We start from the raw sequence: 23561 nt of genomic DNA, 5'->3' as shown, positions 1-23561 counted from the left end.
GATTTCCTGATACAAGTGTTTGCCAAGTACTATTACTATTGATTGAATTCAATACATACAGGTATTATAATTTATACATTGTATTATAGTGATTAAGTCATATCCTGAATACCATTGTAGAAATCAATATCTATCTATGTCATAATTTGGTGTGTACATACTTCACAGATAACAGTCAATTGACGGCTAGTGTAAGGTCATACCAGGTCATGAGGTATGTAATTTTTACTCTTTTAGCAAAATATTATTCAAGTTACACTTATTTGAAACCTAGTAGTGGCAATAACTAAGACTTATTTCAGTTTGAGGTAAATAAGAATGATTTCACAAAAAATAATTTAAATTGTTCATACATGTAATTACTGTTTTATTTGTTACTATAAGTTACTTGTTAACCATGTAGTAAAAAAATTAATACATTTATCTACACATCTACATTTCTTTTAAAAATGTAAGAAAATGTTTTCTTGAGAAATATTCTTCAAAGAAACAGGGGAGGGGGGATATGCCTTCATCATAAAATACAGCATCTTCATATTAATTACCGTAATGATGGTTTCTGTTAAAAATAATAATTGCTACTTTATGTATTTATATTTATTTCATGTAAACAGTATCTATTCCTTTTATATGAACCTGAACATATCAAGTGTTGATATTACATTTATGTATATAAGTAATATTAACCCATCTTTCTATCATATAATATAACCACACAGTTTCCAATATTACAATATATATTAGAAGCTGTTGTTAGTAAATATATCTGGATTGTGTCTCTTAGTTTACTGGATTATTGTGGTCTAAAACACTGGACCTTGTAAATGTATTGCCAGCGTTAAAATATTGATTTTACTGTTTTATTGTTACATCTAAAGGGACAAAGTCCATGTACATGTAGGTATATAACTGTGTTTCCAAGTAGTAATCCAATATGGCAGCCATAGTTTGACAGACTCTTACAAGTACGTCTATCAAATAATGTAAACTGACATGACCATGAATCGGAATGTCAATTCCTATGATTTTTTACAAAATTTTAAGGAACTTGAACTTCAAAGTCACCATGTATATTGTGTTACTGTGATATTTAGTAAAATATGCACCTTAGCGACTACTTAAAGACAGCATGTCAGCTAGCTGCTAAGACAAAATGTCAACAGTAAACAAACCTTAGATCCTGGTGGAAATATTTTAGGTGTTTGTGGTTGTGAACCAGGATTAGACGATCCACCTCTCAGTTCGGGATGATCGCTTTGTTGTGTTAGAGATCGATTTGATTTCCTGGATGCTGGCTTTGGTGTGTTTTTGTTGTCCGTATTCTCCGTTTCTGGTTGTGGTGTCGTAGGTTTAGATTTAGGTAATGATGTCTTAGACTTGGACTGTGAGTTATCATCGTCTGCTTTCGTTGGTGATCTAGACTCTGAACGTGGAGGTGTACGTTTACTCTGTGATGTCTGTGGAGGTGTATTTCTATGATTTGAAGTCCTAGACTGAGGTGGCACAGCATCGGTTGTTGACATCTTGAAGCACTACTAGAAATAACTGCCTCCTGCCAGCTTCAATATCAGTAGATATTTCAACCTTTGGTACTCAGTGAACAACTTAGCATCCGAATCCTATACAGTGTTCAACTTTAAATTCCAAACAACTTGTATGGTTGTGATGTTGACACATATCTGTGTAGTTTAGATGAGGTCACGTCAATGTGTGTACCGTACGTATTCAATCTCCCCAAGCCTTCATCTACGGACACATACTGTCAATGTACTTTTGACAATTGAATACCAATGTCACATTAGCATATCAAACTCAATGCAAGTGTGATCTCCATTATTTGCATAGCGGAATAGAAAAGAGCTCTGATTTGTTGAAAAGAAACAACAAATAGGCTAGTTACAGTGTTTATACAGTGGGGTGTACAGAGTATACAGTACTCCTTTTGATGGACATGTAATTAGATATTTAAATGAAGCAGAACACATCAATATGAACTTAACAAGTAAACACTTGACTGGTACAATTAAGATATAAACTATGAGGAAAACAGATATTATTGTTACTGGATCACACAAATCATGCTAAACAGGGTTTTTGTTAATCAGGGGTCTGACAAAATAGAAAGGAAAAATCTGGATTTGTGTACTACAGGGAAATAACTGAAGAACTCAGCTATATCATAGTTACACAGAATAGACTTTAGCCATTTATTGATTTTGGTTTTTTAAATCACTATGGGTGCTCAGTTTACAAGAAGCAATGTCTGGCAATTGACAAAATGTTTCTAGGTTCAACCACGGAAAATTCAAGTGACATAGGGTGCAAATGATGTCACTATGAGTCAAAGATGAGTAGAGATAAAAGCCTTACTTAAAAGATTGATGTACTGAAGGTGTTTAATATGATAATCAAATAAACCCACCAAAAATAAAAAAGAAATAAATAAAACTATAGTATATTTTCCTTGAACAGAAATCTATAATTCTTCTAAGACCTTTCATTTATTGAACTATTTATGACAATGTCCTTAATTAAATTTCTGTAAAATGTTAACAATTGTTTTCTATTAGCGAATTTATTGTCATTTTTTTTTCTAAAGTCTAAATATTTTGCTTTATCTTGAAAGTCATTATAACAACTTTATATAACTTTAAATAACTTTAAATAACTTTAATACAATTCATACCATGAAGTTGCAATATACATGATTTTGTGTCGAATTTGTTGTAATTTTCTGCCAAGTTATACATGGTTTTTTAAATGTTGGTAATCATGGGTTAGTAACTTGTTTATAATCATGTCCTAGTTACAAGGTGAGTGTTGTTACCTGCATTGACTGCCATCAGGGATTAATTTCACACAATCACTACAATTACATGCTTCAATAATCATGACTTGAAATAAAACACCACTGTACTGTGCTGGCTGTGTTGTATGGTACTTACAACATGTTTATGTGAACATTACCCAATTTTAGAACCCTGCTGTGTTGTACTTACAGCATGTTTGTAAAATATTATACATTACAACAAAATTCATTAGTATTATTTCTGTCTACTATTTCAAATCTACATGTATCAATGTGGACTGGGGAGAAGTACCAAGACATGAAGTATCTACAATTATTTGTAGGTAGTGTAGTGGCAAGTTTAAATCTTGGTTTTAAATCTATCCATGCATCTGGTATAACTGGAGTATCATTTTTTGATCAGACAACAACAACATATTCACTTAAAATTGTTAAAATTCTAATAATTAGACATTGTAGATGTTAACCAGTGTTTAACTTTAATATAATCCATAAGCAGGTTGAGATTGTGAGTGATCGCTGCATTTTGGGTATGGATCTGAAAATCAACTTGATTTGATTTTCATGTATACAGCTACAAAAAAGAGGTTTATATCCACAGGATATGCAATATTGTTCACAGTGTACGATATTACAAGTAAGTTATTGTACCTAGCAAAATATTTTCAAAAAACATTCCAGTTGCAGCGAGTGCATCTTTCAACTACTTAATTCTATCACTACAAGGAGGCCATCATTTCAAACTTAGTATTAAATCTTACTTACTCTTTCACCAGGTCCTGGTGGTGGTGTTGGTGACGGAATAACTAATCTTGGATCATCAGGTACTTTTTTACTTTGTGGACTTTTTTTCCGTTCTTGAGGTGGAGGTGGCGGTGGGAGTGGTGGTGGTGGGGTAGGTTCTTTGGGTGGGGGAGTTGGTTCTTTGGGTGGTGGTGTTGGTGTTTTTGGTGGTGGGGTCGGTTCTTTGACTGGTTGTGGTGTTGGTTCACGTTCCGGCGATGGTGGTTGTGGTGATGCTCCTGGTGGGGCACCTTCTCTCATGGATACAGTATATTTCAGTCTACCACAGTGCATGGATATTGGTTCCTTTGTAAGAGTCCGGAATAACGTCATAATCCCACTATAGTTATACATATCCTCCCCCTTCCGGGCATACAGATTAATCTTGGGCTCATTTGTTCTGGGATAAATAGCAAACTTGCCCTCACCAGCTTTCTCAAAGTCACCACTGTCGTCATCAACTTTAAATGCCTCTACTATCAGGACTACATCATGTTTAGCATCATTCTTACAGAATCCTACAAAAACAAAAAGTTGAAACCAACAACTTTGATTTGAGTCCATTCGTTAAGATATCAAATACTTTTATATCAAACTTCTATCGCAATAATATAAAGTGACTTTTTGACTATTCATGTAAAAATATATTATTGAATTCTTGGTACCTAAAATATAATTTTTCTCTCAATGTGCCATAGAAATCACAATTATTCAATGTCTTGGTCACATGTTTCATTTACTGAAGACACTTTTGAGAATAAGTCCACCGACCTTCTTCTATTTTGACTCGCTAGCTTGAAATGAAATACTATTGCAGGTACCAAGAATTGAAATTAAAATACACATCATTTTCAACATCATACAAATTACACCAGCTCCATACATACCTACCTAACTATAACATAAACTATTTTGTTTCCCAGCATGATTAAACTAAAACTTAACAAAATACTTTTTCTAAGAACTTACAATAGGCATTATGATATTAACAATATATTCACATGATATATCAATAGATTCATTTTTTTTACATCTTGACAATTTTAAATTTGATTACTGGTAACTCTTGAAGAATATGTGAAGATGTCAATTGAAACCCACGAATAGTTTGGCCTTTATTCAAATGATATACTTTGTATGAAGGCCAACTTGATGGATGGCTAATCTGAAGAGCGCCCCCTAGTGGACAAGACTTAATATATCACCTTAACTTGCCAATACATGTATATTCGTTTTGTAATATAAAATATCAGATGTTAGTCTTTGTAAACTCTTGAAATAAATGACAGAAATTTTCCTTGTCCTACAACATATAACAAAATGTTTACAAAGTAAGATTTGTTGATTTCTTGATATTAAGATAACATACAATCCATCTGGCATACATTATAGGAGACATGAATGAAAGTTTCATGATTACTTTTACAAACATTTGGATCCTTCTTACAAAACCTACACTGTCTACTGCTGTTAACTTAATTTTGGTATTCTTTCTGCTTCATATATTTGAACAATTCAAATGTAATATGTACTGTTTAACAACTGGTTTTAATGTAGTCTTTCTTCTAACTACTAGTATTCACACTCTTAAAATAAGCAACCATAGTCCTGTCCCCACTTCAAAGTGTTAATTAGAATTGATTCTCCAACCACAATCTGATTAAAATCCGAGTATAGTGTACATGTCGTGATTTCTTGTTTGCTCTTACATTTACTGTCACTTGTTCTATTGTGAGCGCTTGTTACATACATCTGACAGAGCCACACGAGAGTGCTGAGTAAAATGTGAAAAGTGGGTGATATTACGTAGAAACAAAACTCATAAATCTGCCCAAAGAATGAAATAAAGAATTTCCTGAAAAAGTGTTATAGCCTGGTTGTTTTTGCGTGACACCTACCTTATCTACATCCCAGATATGAGTCAGTTTTAGTGAATTAGAAATTGTTTGCCACATACTTTTTCAGGAATTTGTTTCAGAATTCTTTATTTCATTCATTGGCCAGATTTATGAGTCCACCTACTTTGAAAATGAGCTACATCACTGCACACAACTACCACTTTGGGGAATCCATTTAAAGCAATTTAATCTAATCAGAACAGAACCAGTGAAGTGTAGTGGATACACACAAAAGTCAGTCAGAAAAGATTGTTCATTAGGAGACAGAATTCACTACAGGGAATTGGAAATAATTGTTAAATTGAATCTAATGGAATGACATAGTAGTCACATGACCCCTATATACACTTTACAGATGCACTGAATAAAACATTTGATAATTTTATTTTTTAGAAATTTTGTTAATGAGATAATTTTTTTACACCAAATTCTAATGTTTTCTCTGGTCTAAAATAAGTACAATAACATTTTCTGATGATTTGGTAGGAAATGCTTAGTAAAAAGCAAGTTCTACTATGTTGGTTAAGATAAAAACATTTATTTATTTTAATGTTATATTGAATAGCTTTCCACTTTTGTTAACGGTTGCCAAAAACATCATTGAACTATTTCAAAAGGGTAATTTAGAATTATAAATGAAGGCAGAGTTTTAAATGAAGGTAATGGTCCATATAACACATACAGAACATTAATTGAGCTACACATGACAGTTTTAAAAAGGAAAATTTGTTATAATAATGTTAATCATGAATACAATGTGAATACATTCAAATAAATTGTCTACAGATATGAGACAGAAATAACTTTGGCTATGGTAAAATAATGGACATCTATTTGAATATTGAATAGTCTTCCCACTTTTGACTGACTGGCACATTAGTGATAACAATAATTTGTATATAAACATATAAATGATTTAACCTGACAAACTCTGTAATTGGTGTCAATTTAGGTCCATAAATATGAAAGTCAGAATTCTTTGTCTCTTCCTCGTTGCGTCAGTGCAGTAAAGTTGTATCTGCTATGCAACTGTGTAGGCAGATTCGACCTAACTGTCCTATTTCTGCTATGTCTTCATTTAACGTACATTTAGTGTTTGAACAATATATTTCCTTTATGCTCCGCTCCCTAAAAAGCCTATATTATACATTTTCAATAGAATATGCATTAACCATTATTGGGTTTCACTAGATTGACAGATAGCATGTCAAAGTTTAATACTGTAATTTAGTTGTCTACAAAATAAACCATTATGGTATAAACCCATCATGAAAGCTGACATTTTCTGATGGATTTTAATTATCCATAAATTGCAATGCAACTGCTACTGAAGGTCAAAACCTATGTGGGGAATAACCTTTAAATATATTATTGATATTTCTTAAAAATATTCTTTTGAATTAAGATTAAACTCATGGTGCAAAAAACAGTTACCTGGCTGAGCTTTTGAATTGTTAGTCCAGAATTTCAACAAAAGAATTATCCTATTTATGCAATATGGTTCCACTGATAAGCAGTGTGCTCTAAGTCAATTTTGTCGTGCAAATGATGCACACAATTTCTAGTGATGCACCAAAATTTAGTGTTCCCCTATCTCTTACTTTGTGGTGACTCACAGGAATGCCAATTTTTCTCACTTTGACATACATTTATGTATTTCTTTTGTATTCATTTTGTATATTTGTATCATATGTAAGTTCTTTGAAAGTGTAGCTTATTTTTGTTATCTGGTGAAATAAATTTCAGTCATTCATTCATTCTTTCACTCATTCATCTCTTAGGAGGTGTGACAACATAATAATAAACAAATATGCATACTATAAAATTATTATTTTTGCTGCAAACAACACTTTTGATACTTTGCTGATAACCCCCTTTGCTTCAATAAAATTACATTAACAACGTCTGTATGAGATTTTTATATGACTATCATGTCTCTGTGTATGATTGTTATAAGTCCAACTAAATCAAATCTGGTCCACAATGCTATATTTACCAGTAAAAAGATTAAAAGTAAAATCTGCCATATGTTGCACATTTTTTAATAGAATTATTTCCTCCAAGCTGTTGTTTGTAATCGCATTTGTGTTTGGGATGTGAATAATTGTTACAATGACTTATAGCTGAAATCAACGGTATGTAGACCTTTCAAATAAAGCATGCCCTCTAGTGGCAGCAATTGGTAAAACCACAGAATTCATTGCTATCAATTCTACTATCATTTACTATTTTATATTTGCAATGGTACTATGAGTTATTCAAGGATGACTGGATGACTTCCACTTGTACAGAAGTGCTGTTTTTAACATGACATAAAACTGTCTGATACATTTGATAAATTTCATTTGATGCATTAAAAGACGTTATCTACAAAATATTTTGCTCTACACCAGGGTGCAGTGCCTTCTATATAGGGGAGACCAGCAGGCCCTATCATCGAAAGGAAACAAAACATGGAAGACTATTTGAGGCCATGTACATCAAAGTCAACAATCCATCACTTAATGCCAATGTAGGAAAATATGACATTCCACCAATCTACCATGACATCATCACAGAAGGTGGACAGTTAGACATACATAACTGACAAGTTCATTCACACCTGAATTTACATACATCAAAGCTAACCTATTCACACCTCTGGTTACTCAACACCTCCACTCCAGCAATTTGGATCATTCTATCAGCTCCAGTTAGACACTGAAGAAGGACAACTGATTTGCTCAATCAAAAGTTGAAGAAGAAAGCTTGTGTATGAATAAACTGTTCATGAAGAAATAGTCAAAAAACAAAAATTTTCTTTTTCTGGTGCTGTTGATCTTAGATTTCTCATTCTTACATCAAGGTAGGATGAATTAAAAAGAGGCCCAATCACTGTCACTGGATTGAATTTAACATAATTTCACGAGAAACATACATAAATATGACAATAACTTTGAATATATTTTTTAACAAATTTGGTATTTACTGAAATATGTCTAAATAATTTTTAAAACTGGCAGAGCTTTTATTTGGAATCCAGACTTGACATGATGGTAATCTACTTACATAATTTATTATTTACAATAATAACACATACTTGATTACCAAGTCTTTGCTAAACTACCTTTTATTGGCATCGGCATTGATCAGGCACACTGAGATTGGGTAACCAAGACAACCGTTCACAGCTTAGGTCACTTGATGGAGACAAGATTATGCATTATGTCCAAGTACTAAATTTGAAATTGTCCATCCCTTACTTTCAAAGACAATGAGAAAGACAGCCTATCTAACATAATTTACCACTATCAAATTAAGTTTTATGTAAGTCTTTTGTATTTTTATACTCTGACTAAGCAAAATAAGCTACAGTTACAGCTTGGACCAAATTAATTGCTGTACTGGGAAAAAATTACAATAAAATAATGGAAATATGAATAGAAGCTATTTCCCCAATTTCTATGTTACCAGGGTAATAAAACCAAAGCAAAAACACTGACAGATAAAGTTAATTTATGCTTACCTTTGGGAAGATTAAAAATAAATGTATCATTTTTGAAAGTGTAAAGTACTTCTTTATCTTCTTGCTCAATTTCATCAGTGTTTGCAGTGTAGTCGTTAGTTGGTTCACCATCTCTCTCCGATCTCACTGTCACACCTCCCATATCCACATTTTCAGCAGCACTGTTATCAACTGTTAGTTTCAGGTAATATTTGCCATTCACATTGAACGTAACGTCAGTGATTTGGAACTCAAAGTCCAAATTTTTGGTTTCTATCTTGACTGCCATGTTTGGATTATCACAAATGTCAAATGCACCAGCCCGGGTGAAAGTCCAGTTGTGTTATGCCGTTACAAACCTATTGTTACGGCACCATGAGCAACGACGGAATGTTTATACCTGTAAAAATCACATCATAGATAAACGATAAGTGAACTCCTCAACTAAAACCAAACAGGCACTTGTCTCATGGCATGGCCATTGGCCGGCACATAAATTTCAATGCTAAAATATCAAAATTCTGGAAAGGTTGACCAGCCTTCATGTATTAATTAACTCGCACACCAGTTCAAGTTCATTATATCATGCGGTTTTCGTCGTCTGATGTATTAAAGGCGGGACTGATCAATTCACACGTTAATTATAGCTATATAGTACACTCTGTGAACAATCGATCCAGACTGTGTTGTGGGAACTGTTAAAAACATGAGTGAAATTGTACTCGTTAAACACAATAGAAGCAATTTAATTCTCCTGTAAGGAACATAGATTCAACATGGCCGATAATTTCATTGAAGTTAACTGTTAAACGTTAGCAGCAACAAGTAGCGAATTCACTTCTGTACTACCGTTACCACTGTTCTGGGACTAAGGAAAGTACTGTTTAGTTGCAGATTGACTGAATCAGTGAATAGGTCACATTGGACGTATAACGGTATATAACGTTATATATTTGATACCGTCGCCGGAGTTCTTTTCAAAGAAGAAAATCCATTGACTACTGAATAAATGTTTGATTGACAAAGGTTTAAGTCATTTAATGCAGTCAATAGACTAATCTCCGCTGAACGATAACAAATCGAATTGAGAGAGCGAAGTTAGTGCAGTCACTTGATCTGACAATCCGACCATTCTAATGTCAAATAATGCTAAATTACAGAAAACACTGTAAACTTACCTCAATGTTTCTCCACTTTCCAGTCAGGTCAACCTATTTTGGTCTGTAATAGTTGCCGCTGTAGCAATAATACATTGGTGAACTGTTTTCTTGACAGCCAACTTGCATTCCTTTTCTTCTATATATTGTTGAATTTGCTTTTGTGTTGCCTTGTTTGCCAAACTATCATGGCGGATAATTTATGCAAATTGCATGGGGGCACAGAAGGTCAACCAATCAATGATGACTTCATTGCCCACTTTGCAGCCATGGCGACCATAGCGACGCTTGGTATGATATGTAGAGCTACAGTGGATGTCATTGGTTCAAAGTTCATCGAATCAATCAAGAGTATGCATGTAGGAATAGGAAATTTTTGTACGTGATTTTTGGATGCGAGGGAGAGAAAATGGTTTGTTTATCTGTGGAATATCTATGGAGGCAAAGTTGCTTATATAAGTTATGACCGGTTATGGAAGGAAAACGTTTTTATGAACAACTTTGCGGAAACATGTTTTGTTTATTAAGCGAATGTGGATTTATACATCAATTAATTTTTGCAGATAAAGATTTTAATTTCGAATAAATGATTTGAAATATTTACTCTTATGGGTGTTTTTTTTCTATATTTATATAAACAAACAGAGTGATATCAGAATTGATTTTTTTCATAAAAGAATAAAGTAGTATATAAGAATGGGGGTGATTACTTTTAATTACAAAACCAGATAAGAAACAGACAAGTGAATATGACGGGGATAAAAATAATAGTTCAACTGCTAGAGTTTTGTTAATTATAACCCTTGTATTTGAGCAATACAGACGAGTGGATGTGTACTATCAAAACCATAATCCGACAATGTAAAGGATGCGTTATGTATATGAAACAGCCCATGGATTAAAATTTAACTAGGTGGGAGCCGTGTGCATTTTGTTCATAAAGGAAACTTAACGTCAGACATTTCTAAAGTGGGAATAGAATAGATATAGTCAAATGCAAAGAATAATGCATCTGCTAATGTATAAAACTAAAAGCTAACTTGGTTGTCAAGGCAACGACGATTGCTTGGCAACGCTACAAAGAAGTGATGTGGATTGGATAAAACAATTCTTTATGTTTTCAGCTTCTAGTCGTGGGTGTTACCATTCTACACACTCTTCTTTAAAACATAACATCACTTCGATTTAATCATACTAAACAGATGTCCAACCATGAAACACCTAACGACTAAATTCACTCTCTGTTGTTATATCTTTAACTTCACTATGATGTCAAGCCATGCATCTACAGGTACGTACGTTGACAGCTTAGTTTGAACAGATAAACAATGAAAGACAAATGACAAATATGACAACAACAAATACTGTCAACATATAACAAATCATGTAACTCTCAATCATGTAACTGTCAATCATGTTACTGTAAATTTCAAGTAACTGTCAATCATGTAACTGTCAATCATGTAACTGTCAATCATGTTACTGTCAATTTCAAGTAACTGTCAATCATGCAACTATCAATCATGTAACTGTCAATTTCAAGTAACTGTCAATCAAGTAACTGTCAATCAAGTAACTGTCAATCATGTAACTGTCAATCATGTAACTATCAATCATGTTACTGTCAATTTCAAGTAATTGTCAATCATGTAACTGGCAATCATGTAACTGTCAATCATGTAACTGTCAATCATGTAACGTCAACAAGCTATTAAATAAAGGAAACTAGTGGGCAAATATAGTTTAAGTTGTAATGTATTTGCTGAATGACATTATCAAACTGTTGGTTGCAGTTGATGAATAAACACTGTCATCTCCTTGAAAAGTCATCGATGCCGAAAATACATGTAATAAACATTTTCCAGACACATACTGAAATGTGACAGTACAGTGTATGATGTCATTGTCGCACCTAAAGTTATGATGCAATACATCGTAAAAACGGTAGCAGAGTTTTCTTTTTAAAGGAATTTCTCTTGAACGTCTTCAAATATATACAAGCTGATTACTTTCAGCTATGCACGGGATCGGGAGCTAAATGTATTATTATTCAAAAATAAGCATACCTTAATGAATTTTATAAAATAGATTGTATACATTGTTTATTTGTTCTTATTTTTTGTTGGGATAGAAGTACGGGTTGACCATTCTGATATGATCATTCCATAGCTGTTTAAAGATTTAACTTCATCGCTGTATCACATTATTATTGTTTCCTAGGTTGTCAAGTTGGTTATATCCCTGGACCAAACCCTTTCGTTTGTTACCGATTTACTGGGACCAGATATACTTGGTTGGAAGCCAGGGCAGTGTGCCAATTAGAGGGAGGTGATCTCATTGATGTAATGGATGATGACGAAAATGCTTACGTATTTCGAAAACTGAAGGAAAATTCAGTGTAGGTCGCAAGGTTTTAATTCTTGTTGACTACGTAGTTATACCAGTATTCCTCTTCACATTACATGTCACTCTAATATACACACAACTACATTCCTCTAGTGACTATCCTTGTTACTAAATGAATTTTGTCACCAGTAGTTAAACGCCAGTTGGTCCACGACTATCATGCATTGATGTGGCGGAGTACATCCATTCGAATATACGAAATATTTATCAAACAATTGAGCTATAAACTAGACTAGCACAATCCCTTGGCAGATTTATTTTGTCTCATAATCTTCAAATGGTGTGAATTTATTATTCATTTCAAATTTTAAGGAAAATAAGAGAAAATATGGTCAACTTGTTTTTCCCCAGTAACTGTTACTAGCAGCCTTCCCAAGGGACTGGTGTCAGTCACCAGCGCTCAGGTGTTGAAGTGTGGTCACTAAAGTTAGAACAAAGAGAGAATGATAGACAGGTGCACAGATTACTCGAGCCAATCAGAGGGTGCTGAGACTAGTTTACATATATAGTAACCATAGTCTTACATTTGTATATAAATAGAGCGGAGCTATCGCTTCAAAATTGGAGCGCTGTAACACTTATTTACTTCCGGTTGTTGACATTAGATACTGTAACAAAACTGTTCGTTTGGCAAGTTAACATTGTCCAAGAGTGCACACAGTTCACTCTTTCAAAACCATGAGCACCGCTTTTAAGACGATGAACGTACCATAGACACCAAAGCATGCAGACATCAGGCAAAAGATACGTTCAACGACTATTCACCATATACGCACTCTGTGCAGAGATTCCTTTTACTTCAGGGATTGGAACACGTTGAAAACATGCAATTCCAGTCCCGATATAATGTCCGTTCTCGGATCATTCCACAAAACCACCTGTTAAGAAGTACTCCACGAACAAGTTTTATGAAATTATGGCGCGTTCAGTCTGTACGTTTTGTTTTGTCATTATCATTTCAAGTCTGATTATTCTGAAGTGGGCGAGTGAGTAGGAAGGTGAATTCCAATGGTTTGGTACATTTTCTTATCGTGAAAAGTTGCACCAGAGCTATGGGCCCCACAACGTCACTCTTTGTATGCAGACAACAGTAACCATGGTAACGGGAGCTGTCAGAAGTCCATCATACTTTGTTTTAGAATTGTTCTATATAAATTTTATACGTTGTAATCTAATAGGTTTGGTTATTGGCTTGGTCAAAATGACCTCAATGTTGAAGGGGTATGGAGGTATGCGTCAAGTGATACAGATACTGTATATTTCAATTGGAAAAACAGTCAACCCAATGGAGGACTGGATCAGAATTGTGCCGTGATTATAGTCAATGATAATGGCGTATGGCAAGACAAATCATGCGATGCAAGGTATCGAGCTGCATGTAAAGCCAATAAAGGTAAGACTCAAACGTGTCAATATGTCTTGCTATCTTGCTGTGATATCGTGTTACCGTGTCAATTATTTGGTGAATGTCTTGTGATATCGTGTCAATCATTTGGAGAATGTCTTGTTGTGATAACGTGTCAATCATTTGGTGAATGTCTTGTGATATCATGTTCACGTGTCAATCATTTGGTGAATGTCTTGATGTGATATCGTGATAACGTGTCAATCATTTGGTGTATGTCTAGCTGTGATATCGTGATAACGTGTCAATCATTTGGTGTATGTCTTGCTGTAGTATTGTGAGTGATATAACGTATACCCTGTGAAGCTATATTTCCTTGGCTGTACTTCATTTGTCACTATAATTAAAGTGGCACAGGCTGAGTTAATAATCTTTTTACTCAAATGAAAATACTTGCATAACACGTATAGATTAAACTATTTTAGTATAAAGTCAATGTAGGTGGATGCCTTCCATGACGTCATTACAATTACAATTGTCTTCTTGCATTGTTACAATATTAACGTGTGGACTTCCTCGACATTTTTACACATAAAAAATTCCGTCATCGGATAGTTTACAAATTATACCTTAATACCAGGTTTGAGTTTAGTCAACTGCAATTGATGGTTAGGAAAACGTCAGTAAATATGATTTCGCACGTTTCGTCAGTATAGTATCGAAATCACTGTCTTGATGTCACGTGTTTTCACAGTTTTAATAGTGTGCACGTTTTCCACGCATGTTCTGACGTTTTCTGGCAGTGACACATTTCCTGTGTGTTTTTAGTTACAAGTAATGTAACATACCATTATGTATCACATTGGGGTCGTTCCCATTGCCATAGTCTATATATATATATCTTTCGTATTGTTAATTCGTTTTAATTTACGTTTTCATGGTACTGTGGTGAGGTCCAACACCACACCTTGAACCCGATCATGCATAAGCAAACGGACTACAGGTTTCAGAGATTTTTTCCAAATTTGTATGTTAAGGTTTTAACCTCTGTTTTTCCTGGCTGGCATGATAGGGTGTTGACGGGTTTGCTCTGTACCATGCACAGTAATAAGACATACTGTTATTTCAACTTTTGTTAAGTTTGCGTACGTATAGCACTAGTGTGCATTTATGATACTTGTATGAGTTCATTTCTCACATCTTGAATAAATGGTCCAGCCGCTTGTCTAGGGTCTGGCTCTCATCATCTCATATTCTGTTTCCGAATATATTGTCTGTGTGTTTGTGTCTGGTACATAAGAAGGGTGGTAGTGTGTTTGTAGTGGAATTCAAGACGTGCAATACTTAGGCTGTAAGAATCGTTGTGTCGTTCCGCCCTCACCGGCCTTCTCTCACGTATGAAATAGAATGCCGTTTGCATATTCAATATACGTACATGCATGTAATATATCGATGTGTGAGGGCGCCCCATCACGGCGTACTTTACAGACTATACAATACTGAGAGTGTGACTTTTTAAACATGTAGCATATATTATGCCCAAAACGTATAAACTAAGTTTGTGCTCCCTTAAAATACTACACAATACAAGTTATGTTCTACGTTATCACTGCATGCACTGTCAGTCTGACGAACAGGTTTTCTTCCCTTTCCTTTGCTCTCATTGTCTAAACGATTGTAAATAATTAAAATCTCGGATATTAATCACACCTTTATCATTTTAATCCACTTGGCATTAACGGATTAAAGGTCACTTTGATGAAACGCATAAATAAATATAGTCATTCTGAACACGTTTATTTATTCATCTCACTACCGTCTAAAATCATAGCAATATTTGACAACAAAAAAGACTAATTTTGTTCATATTTTAATAGACTAAGTTTGGGAAAGCAACAGCTAATTGAAATTGTTACCATGGTTACAGCATATTGGTTAAGTTTAGATTCTCATTACACTACTAGTATTGGTACTGATGTTATCTTATATACAGAAAAATGTATGTCAAGCTTAATGTATGGCAAAATGTGAATGTTTACATTTGATATTTATTCCCAGAATACCTGCTGTCATTGACTGTGGTTTCTTTTTGTTCTTTATAGTGTCAAAACAGAACAACTACGTAAAACTCGAAGAAGATAAGGAACATACAACAGAAACTTTAGACACGAAAATGAGTTATTCTCCTATTGCGTGTGGTCGACAATGTACATTCACAACACATTGTTTAGGATTCACATACGACTCTAACAACGTTGATGGTACAGATAACTGTAAGATGTACTCCCATACATCTCAATCTACCATGGTAACCAAAAATGGTGTCGATTTTTATAAATTAGTCTAAACTGAGCTGATTTCCAGGACTGCATGAGTTTGACTTTTATAGTCTTTTCATCGGAATTTACGTACGTTGTTTTAGCACAGCTTGAGACAGGCTAAGAGGTGCGATCAATCGAACATCATGACATCAAAACAGCTGTGGATGGATTTCAACTCTTACTAGAATCTTTTATTCCGAAATGTATCTAACATTCCATGTACTAAGGAAACCCCAGGTGTGCATTCAGTCCTTGTTCATAAATTCAAACTCGCCAATATGAAAATTTCATCTGCCTTGATGGGGCTTGCGAATGTTTTTGTTGACAACAAACTGTTTGCGATATACCGATCAATTATAGACAGCGCCCCCAGTGTTCAATGTGTAAATACAGTCTAAGTCTTTATACCACAAGTTCTGGAAATGTTCGATCCCGTTGACTATTACTCTACGTTCATCTATTACGAAGTAAGAGAAGCGTTGTACTAAAGCTCTATAATTGAATATTGTGTTGATAGGTAGACTTACTAATCTCTAATCATATGCTGCTCAAAGTTTCAAACTCGACTCTATTGTTAGACAGAAAGATAGCCCATTGTAGTCACTGTTCTCATCCCGTCCACTGAAGGGATGGAAAGGACGCCCCCAGCGACGTATTTTACAGACATTGTACACATTCAGTCAGCTTCAAGACAGAGCTCGAGCTTTGTCCTCTGCATTACTGAATGAATTGTGTCGCTTTTCTCACAATTCCTGGTATATATTCTAAGTTTAAATGTTTTGTAATTTTATAAGCGCACTCAATTGATTTTGGCTGTGTTTTCGTGTGGTTCAACATGTAAATGTAACTCCTGCTTCTGTTTCCGTTCTTTCCACTGCAACAGGCTGTATATATAAGACAGGAGAAAGTTTATTCCATGAATGTGAATTTCAGAAAAATAATATGACAAATAAATCTCAAGTAATGGTATCTTTAGTAACTATATTGAGAAACACAATCTGTAGTAACATTTATTGTACTTCAATATTCGGGAATAAAACTTATTCATTGTGCTGTTTGATGTGGTGTTATTTTTATAAACTATTGATGGATCTGGATATAATTTAACTGTTTAACAGAACATTGACATGTCATGAAAGAGTTCGTTCAAATCTGTTTGTTTGTTCGTTCAAATCTGTTTGTTTGTTTGTTTGTTTGTTCGTTCAAATCTGTTTGTTTGTTTGTTCGTTCAAATCTGTTTGTTTCCAACAACATATATGATGATAGGTATTGAGCTGTAAGTTCTTCACTGCCATTCAAGCAAACTCAGACTTTTGATGGTCTGAGATTCAAGGAAAGCACTGAAAACATAAGTATCGATTCTCTTCCTAATACACTGACAGTCTCAAAATGAAAACCACAGATTAAGGTATAAGATATAATCATTACAAATAACCCACTTTATTTTGGTAATCCAATAAATTATCACTTACCATATAAGGATGTTGCCTATAAAAAGAGAGACAGCCAAGGTCAAGAAGGCAAAACCTGAGAAAAATACAAGAGTTGTTGCATATATAGCATTGAAGATAGTCGGTGCGATGAAGTTAGCTACCGCTTCCACACAACCAATGCAGGCAAATAACACACCTGAAAGGAAATGTAAATAAATGGTGTATAACATGTATGTAAGAATTTATGTTGTGGAATTTCTCAGTACGGGTTGCACGCACGCACGCACGCACGCACGCACGCACGCACTCATTCACGCACGCACGCACACATACATACATACATACATACATACATACATACATACATACATACATACATACATACATACATACATACATAATATGCATACATACGTGACACACATACACACATACCCCATACACATGCACGACATACGAGTACAACCGTAGTATATGGTGAAAATTATGCAGTTAGTGAAAATTCAATACAGCCTACAGATGTATGATATATTATAGACAATATAACGTTTTATATCCCATACTACTGTATGGGATAAGTTTATTTGCACTTTCTGTAGTATTCACTTCTGATACTGGGTCGGGGTCGGGGTCGGGATGGGGGTGAATATGGACATCGTATGTGGGTGCTTCTTTTACCTTGTTCTGAAGGCCCAACCAGTCTTGACAACCGTGCACGTACTAATGGCAACGTTAGAGAAGCTATTGAAGCAACTGCTGGAACTGTAAAGACAAGTGCCAGAGTAGAACTTTTATGTCAGATTCCGTTATATTAATCAACAAGTCGTACATACTATAGTACTACCCCATATAGTTCACAGTAACCGCATAAATGCCACCCACTCCTTCACTGGTCATTTTGAACTTATTAAAGAACACTGAGACTATGTTTTTTGTTTTGTTTTTGTTTTGGTCTGTTATTAAATATATTATATATATATATATATATATATATATATATATATATATATATATATATATATATATATACATATATATACATATATATATATATATATATATATATATATATATATATATACATATATATATATATATATATATATATATATATATATATATATATATATATATATATATACATATATATACATATATATATATATATATATATATATATATATTACTGTATATGTTTTCCTTGGGCCGCGAACTCGACTAGTTTAAACAAACTATTTTTGTGGTCCAGTCAGAAGTTTAAAGTTATTTTATATAAATTATTCTATATATATTTTTTCTCATTGCCGATGTGTTTACTTGATTTTTTCCTTTTCCTCACTTGATATGTAAATTTGGTTGTTGTTTTTTCGACCTCTGGCAAATAAATAAACAATATTTAGAATGGCAAAACAAGCAAAAATGTTCCACGAGGGATCTGTCTGCATTGTTGGTGATGAGGGTATGGAAAATGGTACCAATTTGTGTGACCTTGGTGTAGGAAAGCGCTGATTGTAATAGTTGGTATCAGATGATAGATCAACATCATGGCCACCAGTTTACTCACCTGTGAATAACATGACGTCATTATATGCAAATGCAGACAGTAGAAAACTGGAAATAAATGAAAGTAGGCTGACGTGTACGGTGGACAATTCGGACAAACAACGTGGAAATAGTTTGCTACCAATTAGAATACCTGTACAAAACGAAACAGTCACATTTATCAAATAATATTGATAAAGAAATTTAACATAAGTTATCAATCATCACCTCGCACGTGTCAAGGAAAAAAACCGTCATCGAAGTTATGAATAGAAACGTTGTGCTGGTTCGATAAACTTGTCTATACGAAATTCCATTAAGCGGCGTTGTAATATCATGTTATCATTTTCTCCTAGCATATACCGATAGTATGTTGTAAAATGGTGTTCAATATAAAGCATAGCATTGACCGTGGCATTAATTCCATTTAAGTGGCCATGTGGATGGGAATTTGGTATTTATTTGGGATTTTTATTTGATAAAACAGCTTCACTATGTTTTTCTACTTGAAAAAATAATGTGAAATAACATATACCAAGTCCATATTTGCAACTCAATAAACTGCAAAACATTAAACAATGTGTAAAATGTTTGTTATTGTACGTACATTGTTTAATGTTTTGCAGTTTATTGAGTTGCTAACATGGACTTGGTATATGTTATTTCACATTATTTTTTCAAGTAGAAAAATATGGTGAAGCTGTTTTATAAAATAAAAATCCCAAATAAATACCAAATTCTCATCCACATGGCCACTTTAATGCATAAAGACTGTGTGATATAAAGTTAAAGTGTAAAGCGACCAGGTTCTATATAATGTTAGTGCACAACGAATACGCCATACAGACTTACAACATGCAATACTTACCGGGTGCACGAAGACACACTCTTATAGCATTGAAGTAGCCTACGAAAATCGGTGACCAACAAAAAGGAACATCAAGAAGGTAAAGTACATACAAACTTGTTGCAGCGCTCTGACCTGAAAACTGCAAAAGTAACACGATGTTGCCGATTATAAGCTCTAGTCGTCGGCCACGAACGTTCGATTTGAATAATCTGCCGATGTTCTTGAATAGTTCAATCAGTAGAAATTTCGATTTCGAGTTATCATCCGAGGCAGACACTTTTGTACTAGGTATACTCTCTTTCAAAAATATCAAGGCATAGAAAAAGATTACAAACATGCCAGCAAACATAATCCAAAATGGCACCTCAAATCCAAATGTTTCGATCAAATAGCCTGTCAAAACTTGTGATATGGCAGTGGCAAGGTAAAAGGTTACATCGAGAAGTCCAAAACGAAATCTACGTTTTTCTTCAACTGTTATATCGGCCAGGTAGGAAAAACAACCAGCCAGTTCCGTTGTATGTCCGCCGGCCAACCCCTGTAAAACTGCTCCAATGAAAAGATAATACAACGGAAGATTGAAATGAATGACGATCAAATACACCAATGCATTCAATAGAGCACCAACAGGTGGTAGAATGATTGGTAATTTACGCCCAGCTCGATCACTGTAAGTACACAAGATCGTAGCTGTAAACATCGCTAAAAACTGAGACGTCGCGTTCAGGTACAAAGTCCATAAAGTAGCTTGTTGCTGTACTTCTTCTTGTGTTTGATAATTTGGAGAGCTCTTATTCAACGAACATGTCCCATTGGATGTATCAACGCTGGACAGATTGAAGTCTGCCGCGAATCTAGCTTTTATGAACTGGGGGAACGTAATAGTGTATATAGCCCTTCCAAATATGAACAGGAATATAATTGGCTCTACAGTTACGAGTCGTACTTTACGTTGCTTGTCATCTGGTGTCACGGTTGATATGAGTGGCACCGTTTCATCATCACTTTCACATTCTCTGGCCATAGCGTAGGGGTGGGAAAGTACTCGAACAGTAGTCAACTAACGTTTTGTGCGATAGATGAGACGATTCCTCTCTACTTCAGGTACTTCATACCTCTTTAACCGGTGACCACTTTGAAAGACGGTGAGAAAAGAAAGAAATATGTCATTCTACTGTAGACATTTAAATGATTTATTATCAACCAATAAAATATAGTTCATTAACATGTCAAAATGTCATATGAGGTAATTTTTCTTCCGAAAAAAAAAATCAATGTTTCGATGTATCCCCATGTATACACATACACTTTATGCAACTAGTCTCTTGTTTTGTCGAACTGCAAACGTTACGAATGAATCTGTGGACTGACAGAGTAGCATAGCAGAGCAAATTCATTGCCGCAGAGAATACAGTAACATTGACTTAAAAAAGGTTTCTTTGTTAATTGGTCATCGAGTTTAGCATTGATATAGTCACACAATTTGATGTTTTCAATAACAGGTATTATCCTATCAACGGGTGTAAATGTGACGTCACAAAACCCCTACAAGACGTACACAGTATGTGTCATAGTCATTTTACATGTTTGATTATATGTCCCATGCACCGAACTGGTCATATAAGTTATTTTGTCAGTGTCACTACTTGTATACACGTAAACATGACACCATGGAATAGAAAGGTCGAAGGTCATTTTATGTTCTTTTAAAGCACACTTAGCCCACCGTATAAGTATCGTCCTGTGAACAAATAATAGAACAGACGAAATAATGCAGATATGTGTTTTTTGAGTAAACAATCTTACCTTCGATGTTTCTGTTGGTAGTACATGTACTAACTGCATGATGGATATGTAGACACTGAAAAGGCATGTCGTATAGTTTACTCTATTGTGAACTCTGACCCCTTATGTAATTGTATGCAAAGTAGATTGTGTATATACACTGAAGTAAAGTACAAATTCGAATTCAGCATCGTCAAATACACTCTGATCAAATACGTCTCGTCGAAATATCTGATAAGCCTGGGGAAATAAGAGTTGCTATATTACATGTACTCTTTTACTAGTATATTTTTACTTATCATTTATGCTATACAGGGCAAGGCCGAGTGTATGATTGATTTCTGTGAATTACCCAAACACCACATATTATTGTCTTCCCGGGCCATCTTCAAGTTCATTCCATGTTCATGATGTTGTACTCTTTGAAAATCATACACAATCCCTTATGGGCAGTGATAGAATACCCCAAATTTAGCATTATAATAGTAACCGATATGATGCAATGTATTCTAGATAATTTCTGATCTATTTTGGGTTTTTATTTTCTTAGCAAATGTGATAAATATAATCTTAAAGTTTTGGTTATCTCTTTCAAATCTTATATTTTACAGGTGAAAATACTGCAAAACAATAATTCTTATCCAAGATTTTTGAAATATTGCATTTTCGTCACCAAAATATCAAAAAAGTGTAAGAAAATAAAAACGGATGATTAGTTTTTACACAAACTAAACGAAACAAAATGTCCGAGCTGACATCCGACGGTCTCAAAGTAAAAACGATTATCAATGACCATTTCATGGGCGTTTCATGTGACACATTTGAAATACAAATAACGTTAAGTGAACCTGTTACCTGGCATCTCAGGCCGGTGTGGTCTGTGCTATCTGTAATATCTTTGGGTGATACAAATAGTATGACAGCATAGATTTGAGAGCAATTTTTGTTCCTGCCATCACAGGTTGAGCCTCTGAAATATTGCTCTTTTTGTCAAAAAGTTGTAAATAATACCCCTTCCTCTCCGGCAAATATAAACTTTTTCATTTTTTTACACAGATGCTTCGTCACTCTCACGAGTAGTGGTGTTTAGGGTAAGATGCGAAGTGTTATAATGTTGGCATTCATAGACTGAGTCCTGAAAGTTTTCCCCAAATACAGTAGTCTCGTTAATAGATAAACCGATGTTTAAAGTATCTCTAGATCTGTCGACTGTAATGTTATCTTTCTTCCCTCTTGCCTTATATGATAGTATTTTATTTTATTTCATTATTTAATGACGTTAATATCATTGTTTTTATTTCACACAAAAAAGCACCACACATGTCAACGCACTACACAAAAGTTCTTTAGACATCTTTCAGATATGTAATATACGTCACCGTATAAATTGACTCCTGTCACGTGGGAGATTTTTGAATCTTACCTTAGAATGTTTTCAATTTGTTATTCACTTTTGGTTTTGTAAAGAAAAATAGCGTCAATTTTTTTCTTTCATTTTCCCAGTTGCTAGAAGTCTCCTAAATGTCTATATATGTTTCGCAATAACTCAGTCAGGTTATCATTTCACACAAAAGAATACAGTTATGCTGTTTTTGTTTGTTTGTTTGTTTGTTTGTTTGTATAAACAAATATTTTATTCAAATAAAGAATGAAAAAAGCTCGGAGACTTGAACAAGTCTAGAACTAGTAATAAATGTTAACACTTGTATCTTACCGTGTGATCGCGATCGTCTCCTCAGAGTTTTGCC

The 23561-nt window shown here is 34.3% G+C and overlaps 2 protein-coding genes across 2 annotated transcripts in view; both read right to left on the bottom strand.

Annotated features, from left to right (window-relative positions):
* Positions 1-10281, bottom strand: part of LOC144434912 (coiled-coil domain-containing protein 33-like) — a 45529-nt gene extending 35248 nt beyond the window's left edge. The window contains exons 1-3 of the mRNA XM_078123433.1: positions 10153-10281; positions 8996-9374; positions 3575-4110 (exon numbers count right to left, since the gene is read on the bottom strand). Coding sequence (XP_077979559.1) covers positions 3575-4110; positions 8996-9263 — 804 coding nt within the window. The 5' untranslated portion in view covers positions 9264-9374; positions 10153-10281. The remainder of the gene's footprint in view (positions 1-3574; positions 4111-8995; positions 9375-10152) is intronic.
* Positions 10282-17002: 6721 nt separating this feature from the next.
* On the bottom strand, positions 17003-21052 carry LOC144434836 (lysosomal proton-coupled steroid conjugate and bile acid symporter SLC46A3-like). Its single transcript, XM_078123348.1, has 5 exons — positions 20047-21052; positions 19201-19332; positions 18315-18398; positions 17676-17832; positions 17003-17087 (listed from the first exon to the last, which is right to left on the bottom strand). The coding sequence occupies exons 1-5, from the start codon at positions 21050-21052 to the stop codon at positions 17003-17005; spliced, it is 1464 nt and encodes a 487-aa protein (XP_077979474.1).
* Between the last annotated feature and the right edge of the window lie 2509 nt (positions 21053-23561).

This window comes from Glandiceps talaboti, chromosome 5, assembly GCF_964340395.1.
Source record: "Glandiceps talaboti chromosome 5, keGlaTala1.1, whole genome shotgun sequence".
Classification (NCBI taxonomy): Eukaryota; Metazoa; Hemichordata; class Enteropneusta; family Spengelidae; genus Glandiceps; species Glandiceps talaboti.
This window is presented reverse-complemented; position numbering and strand designations above follow the sequence as displayed.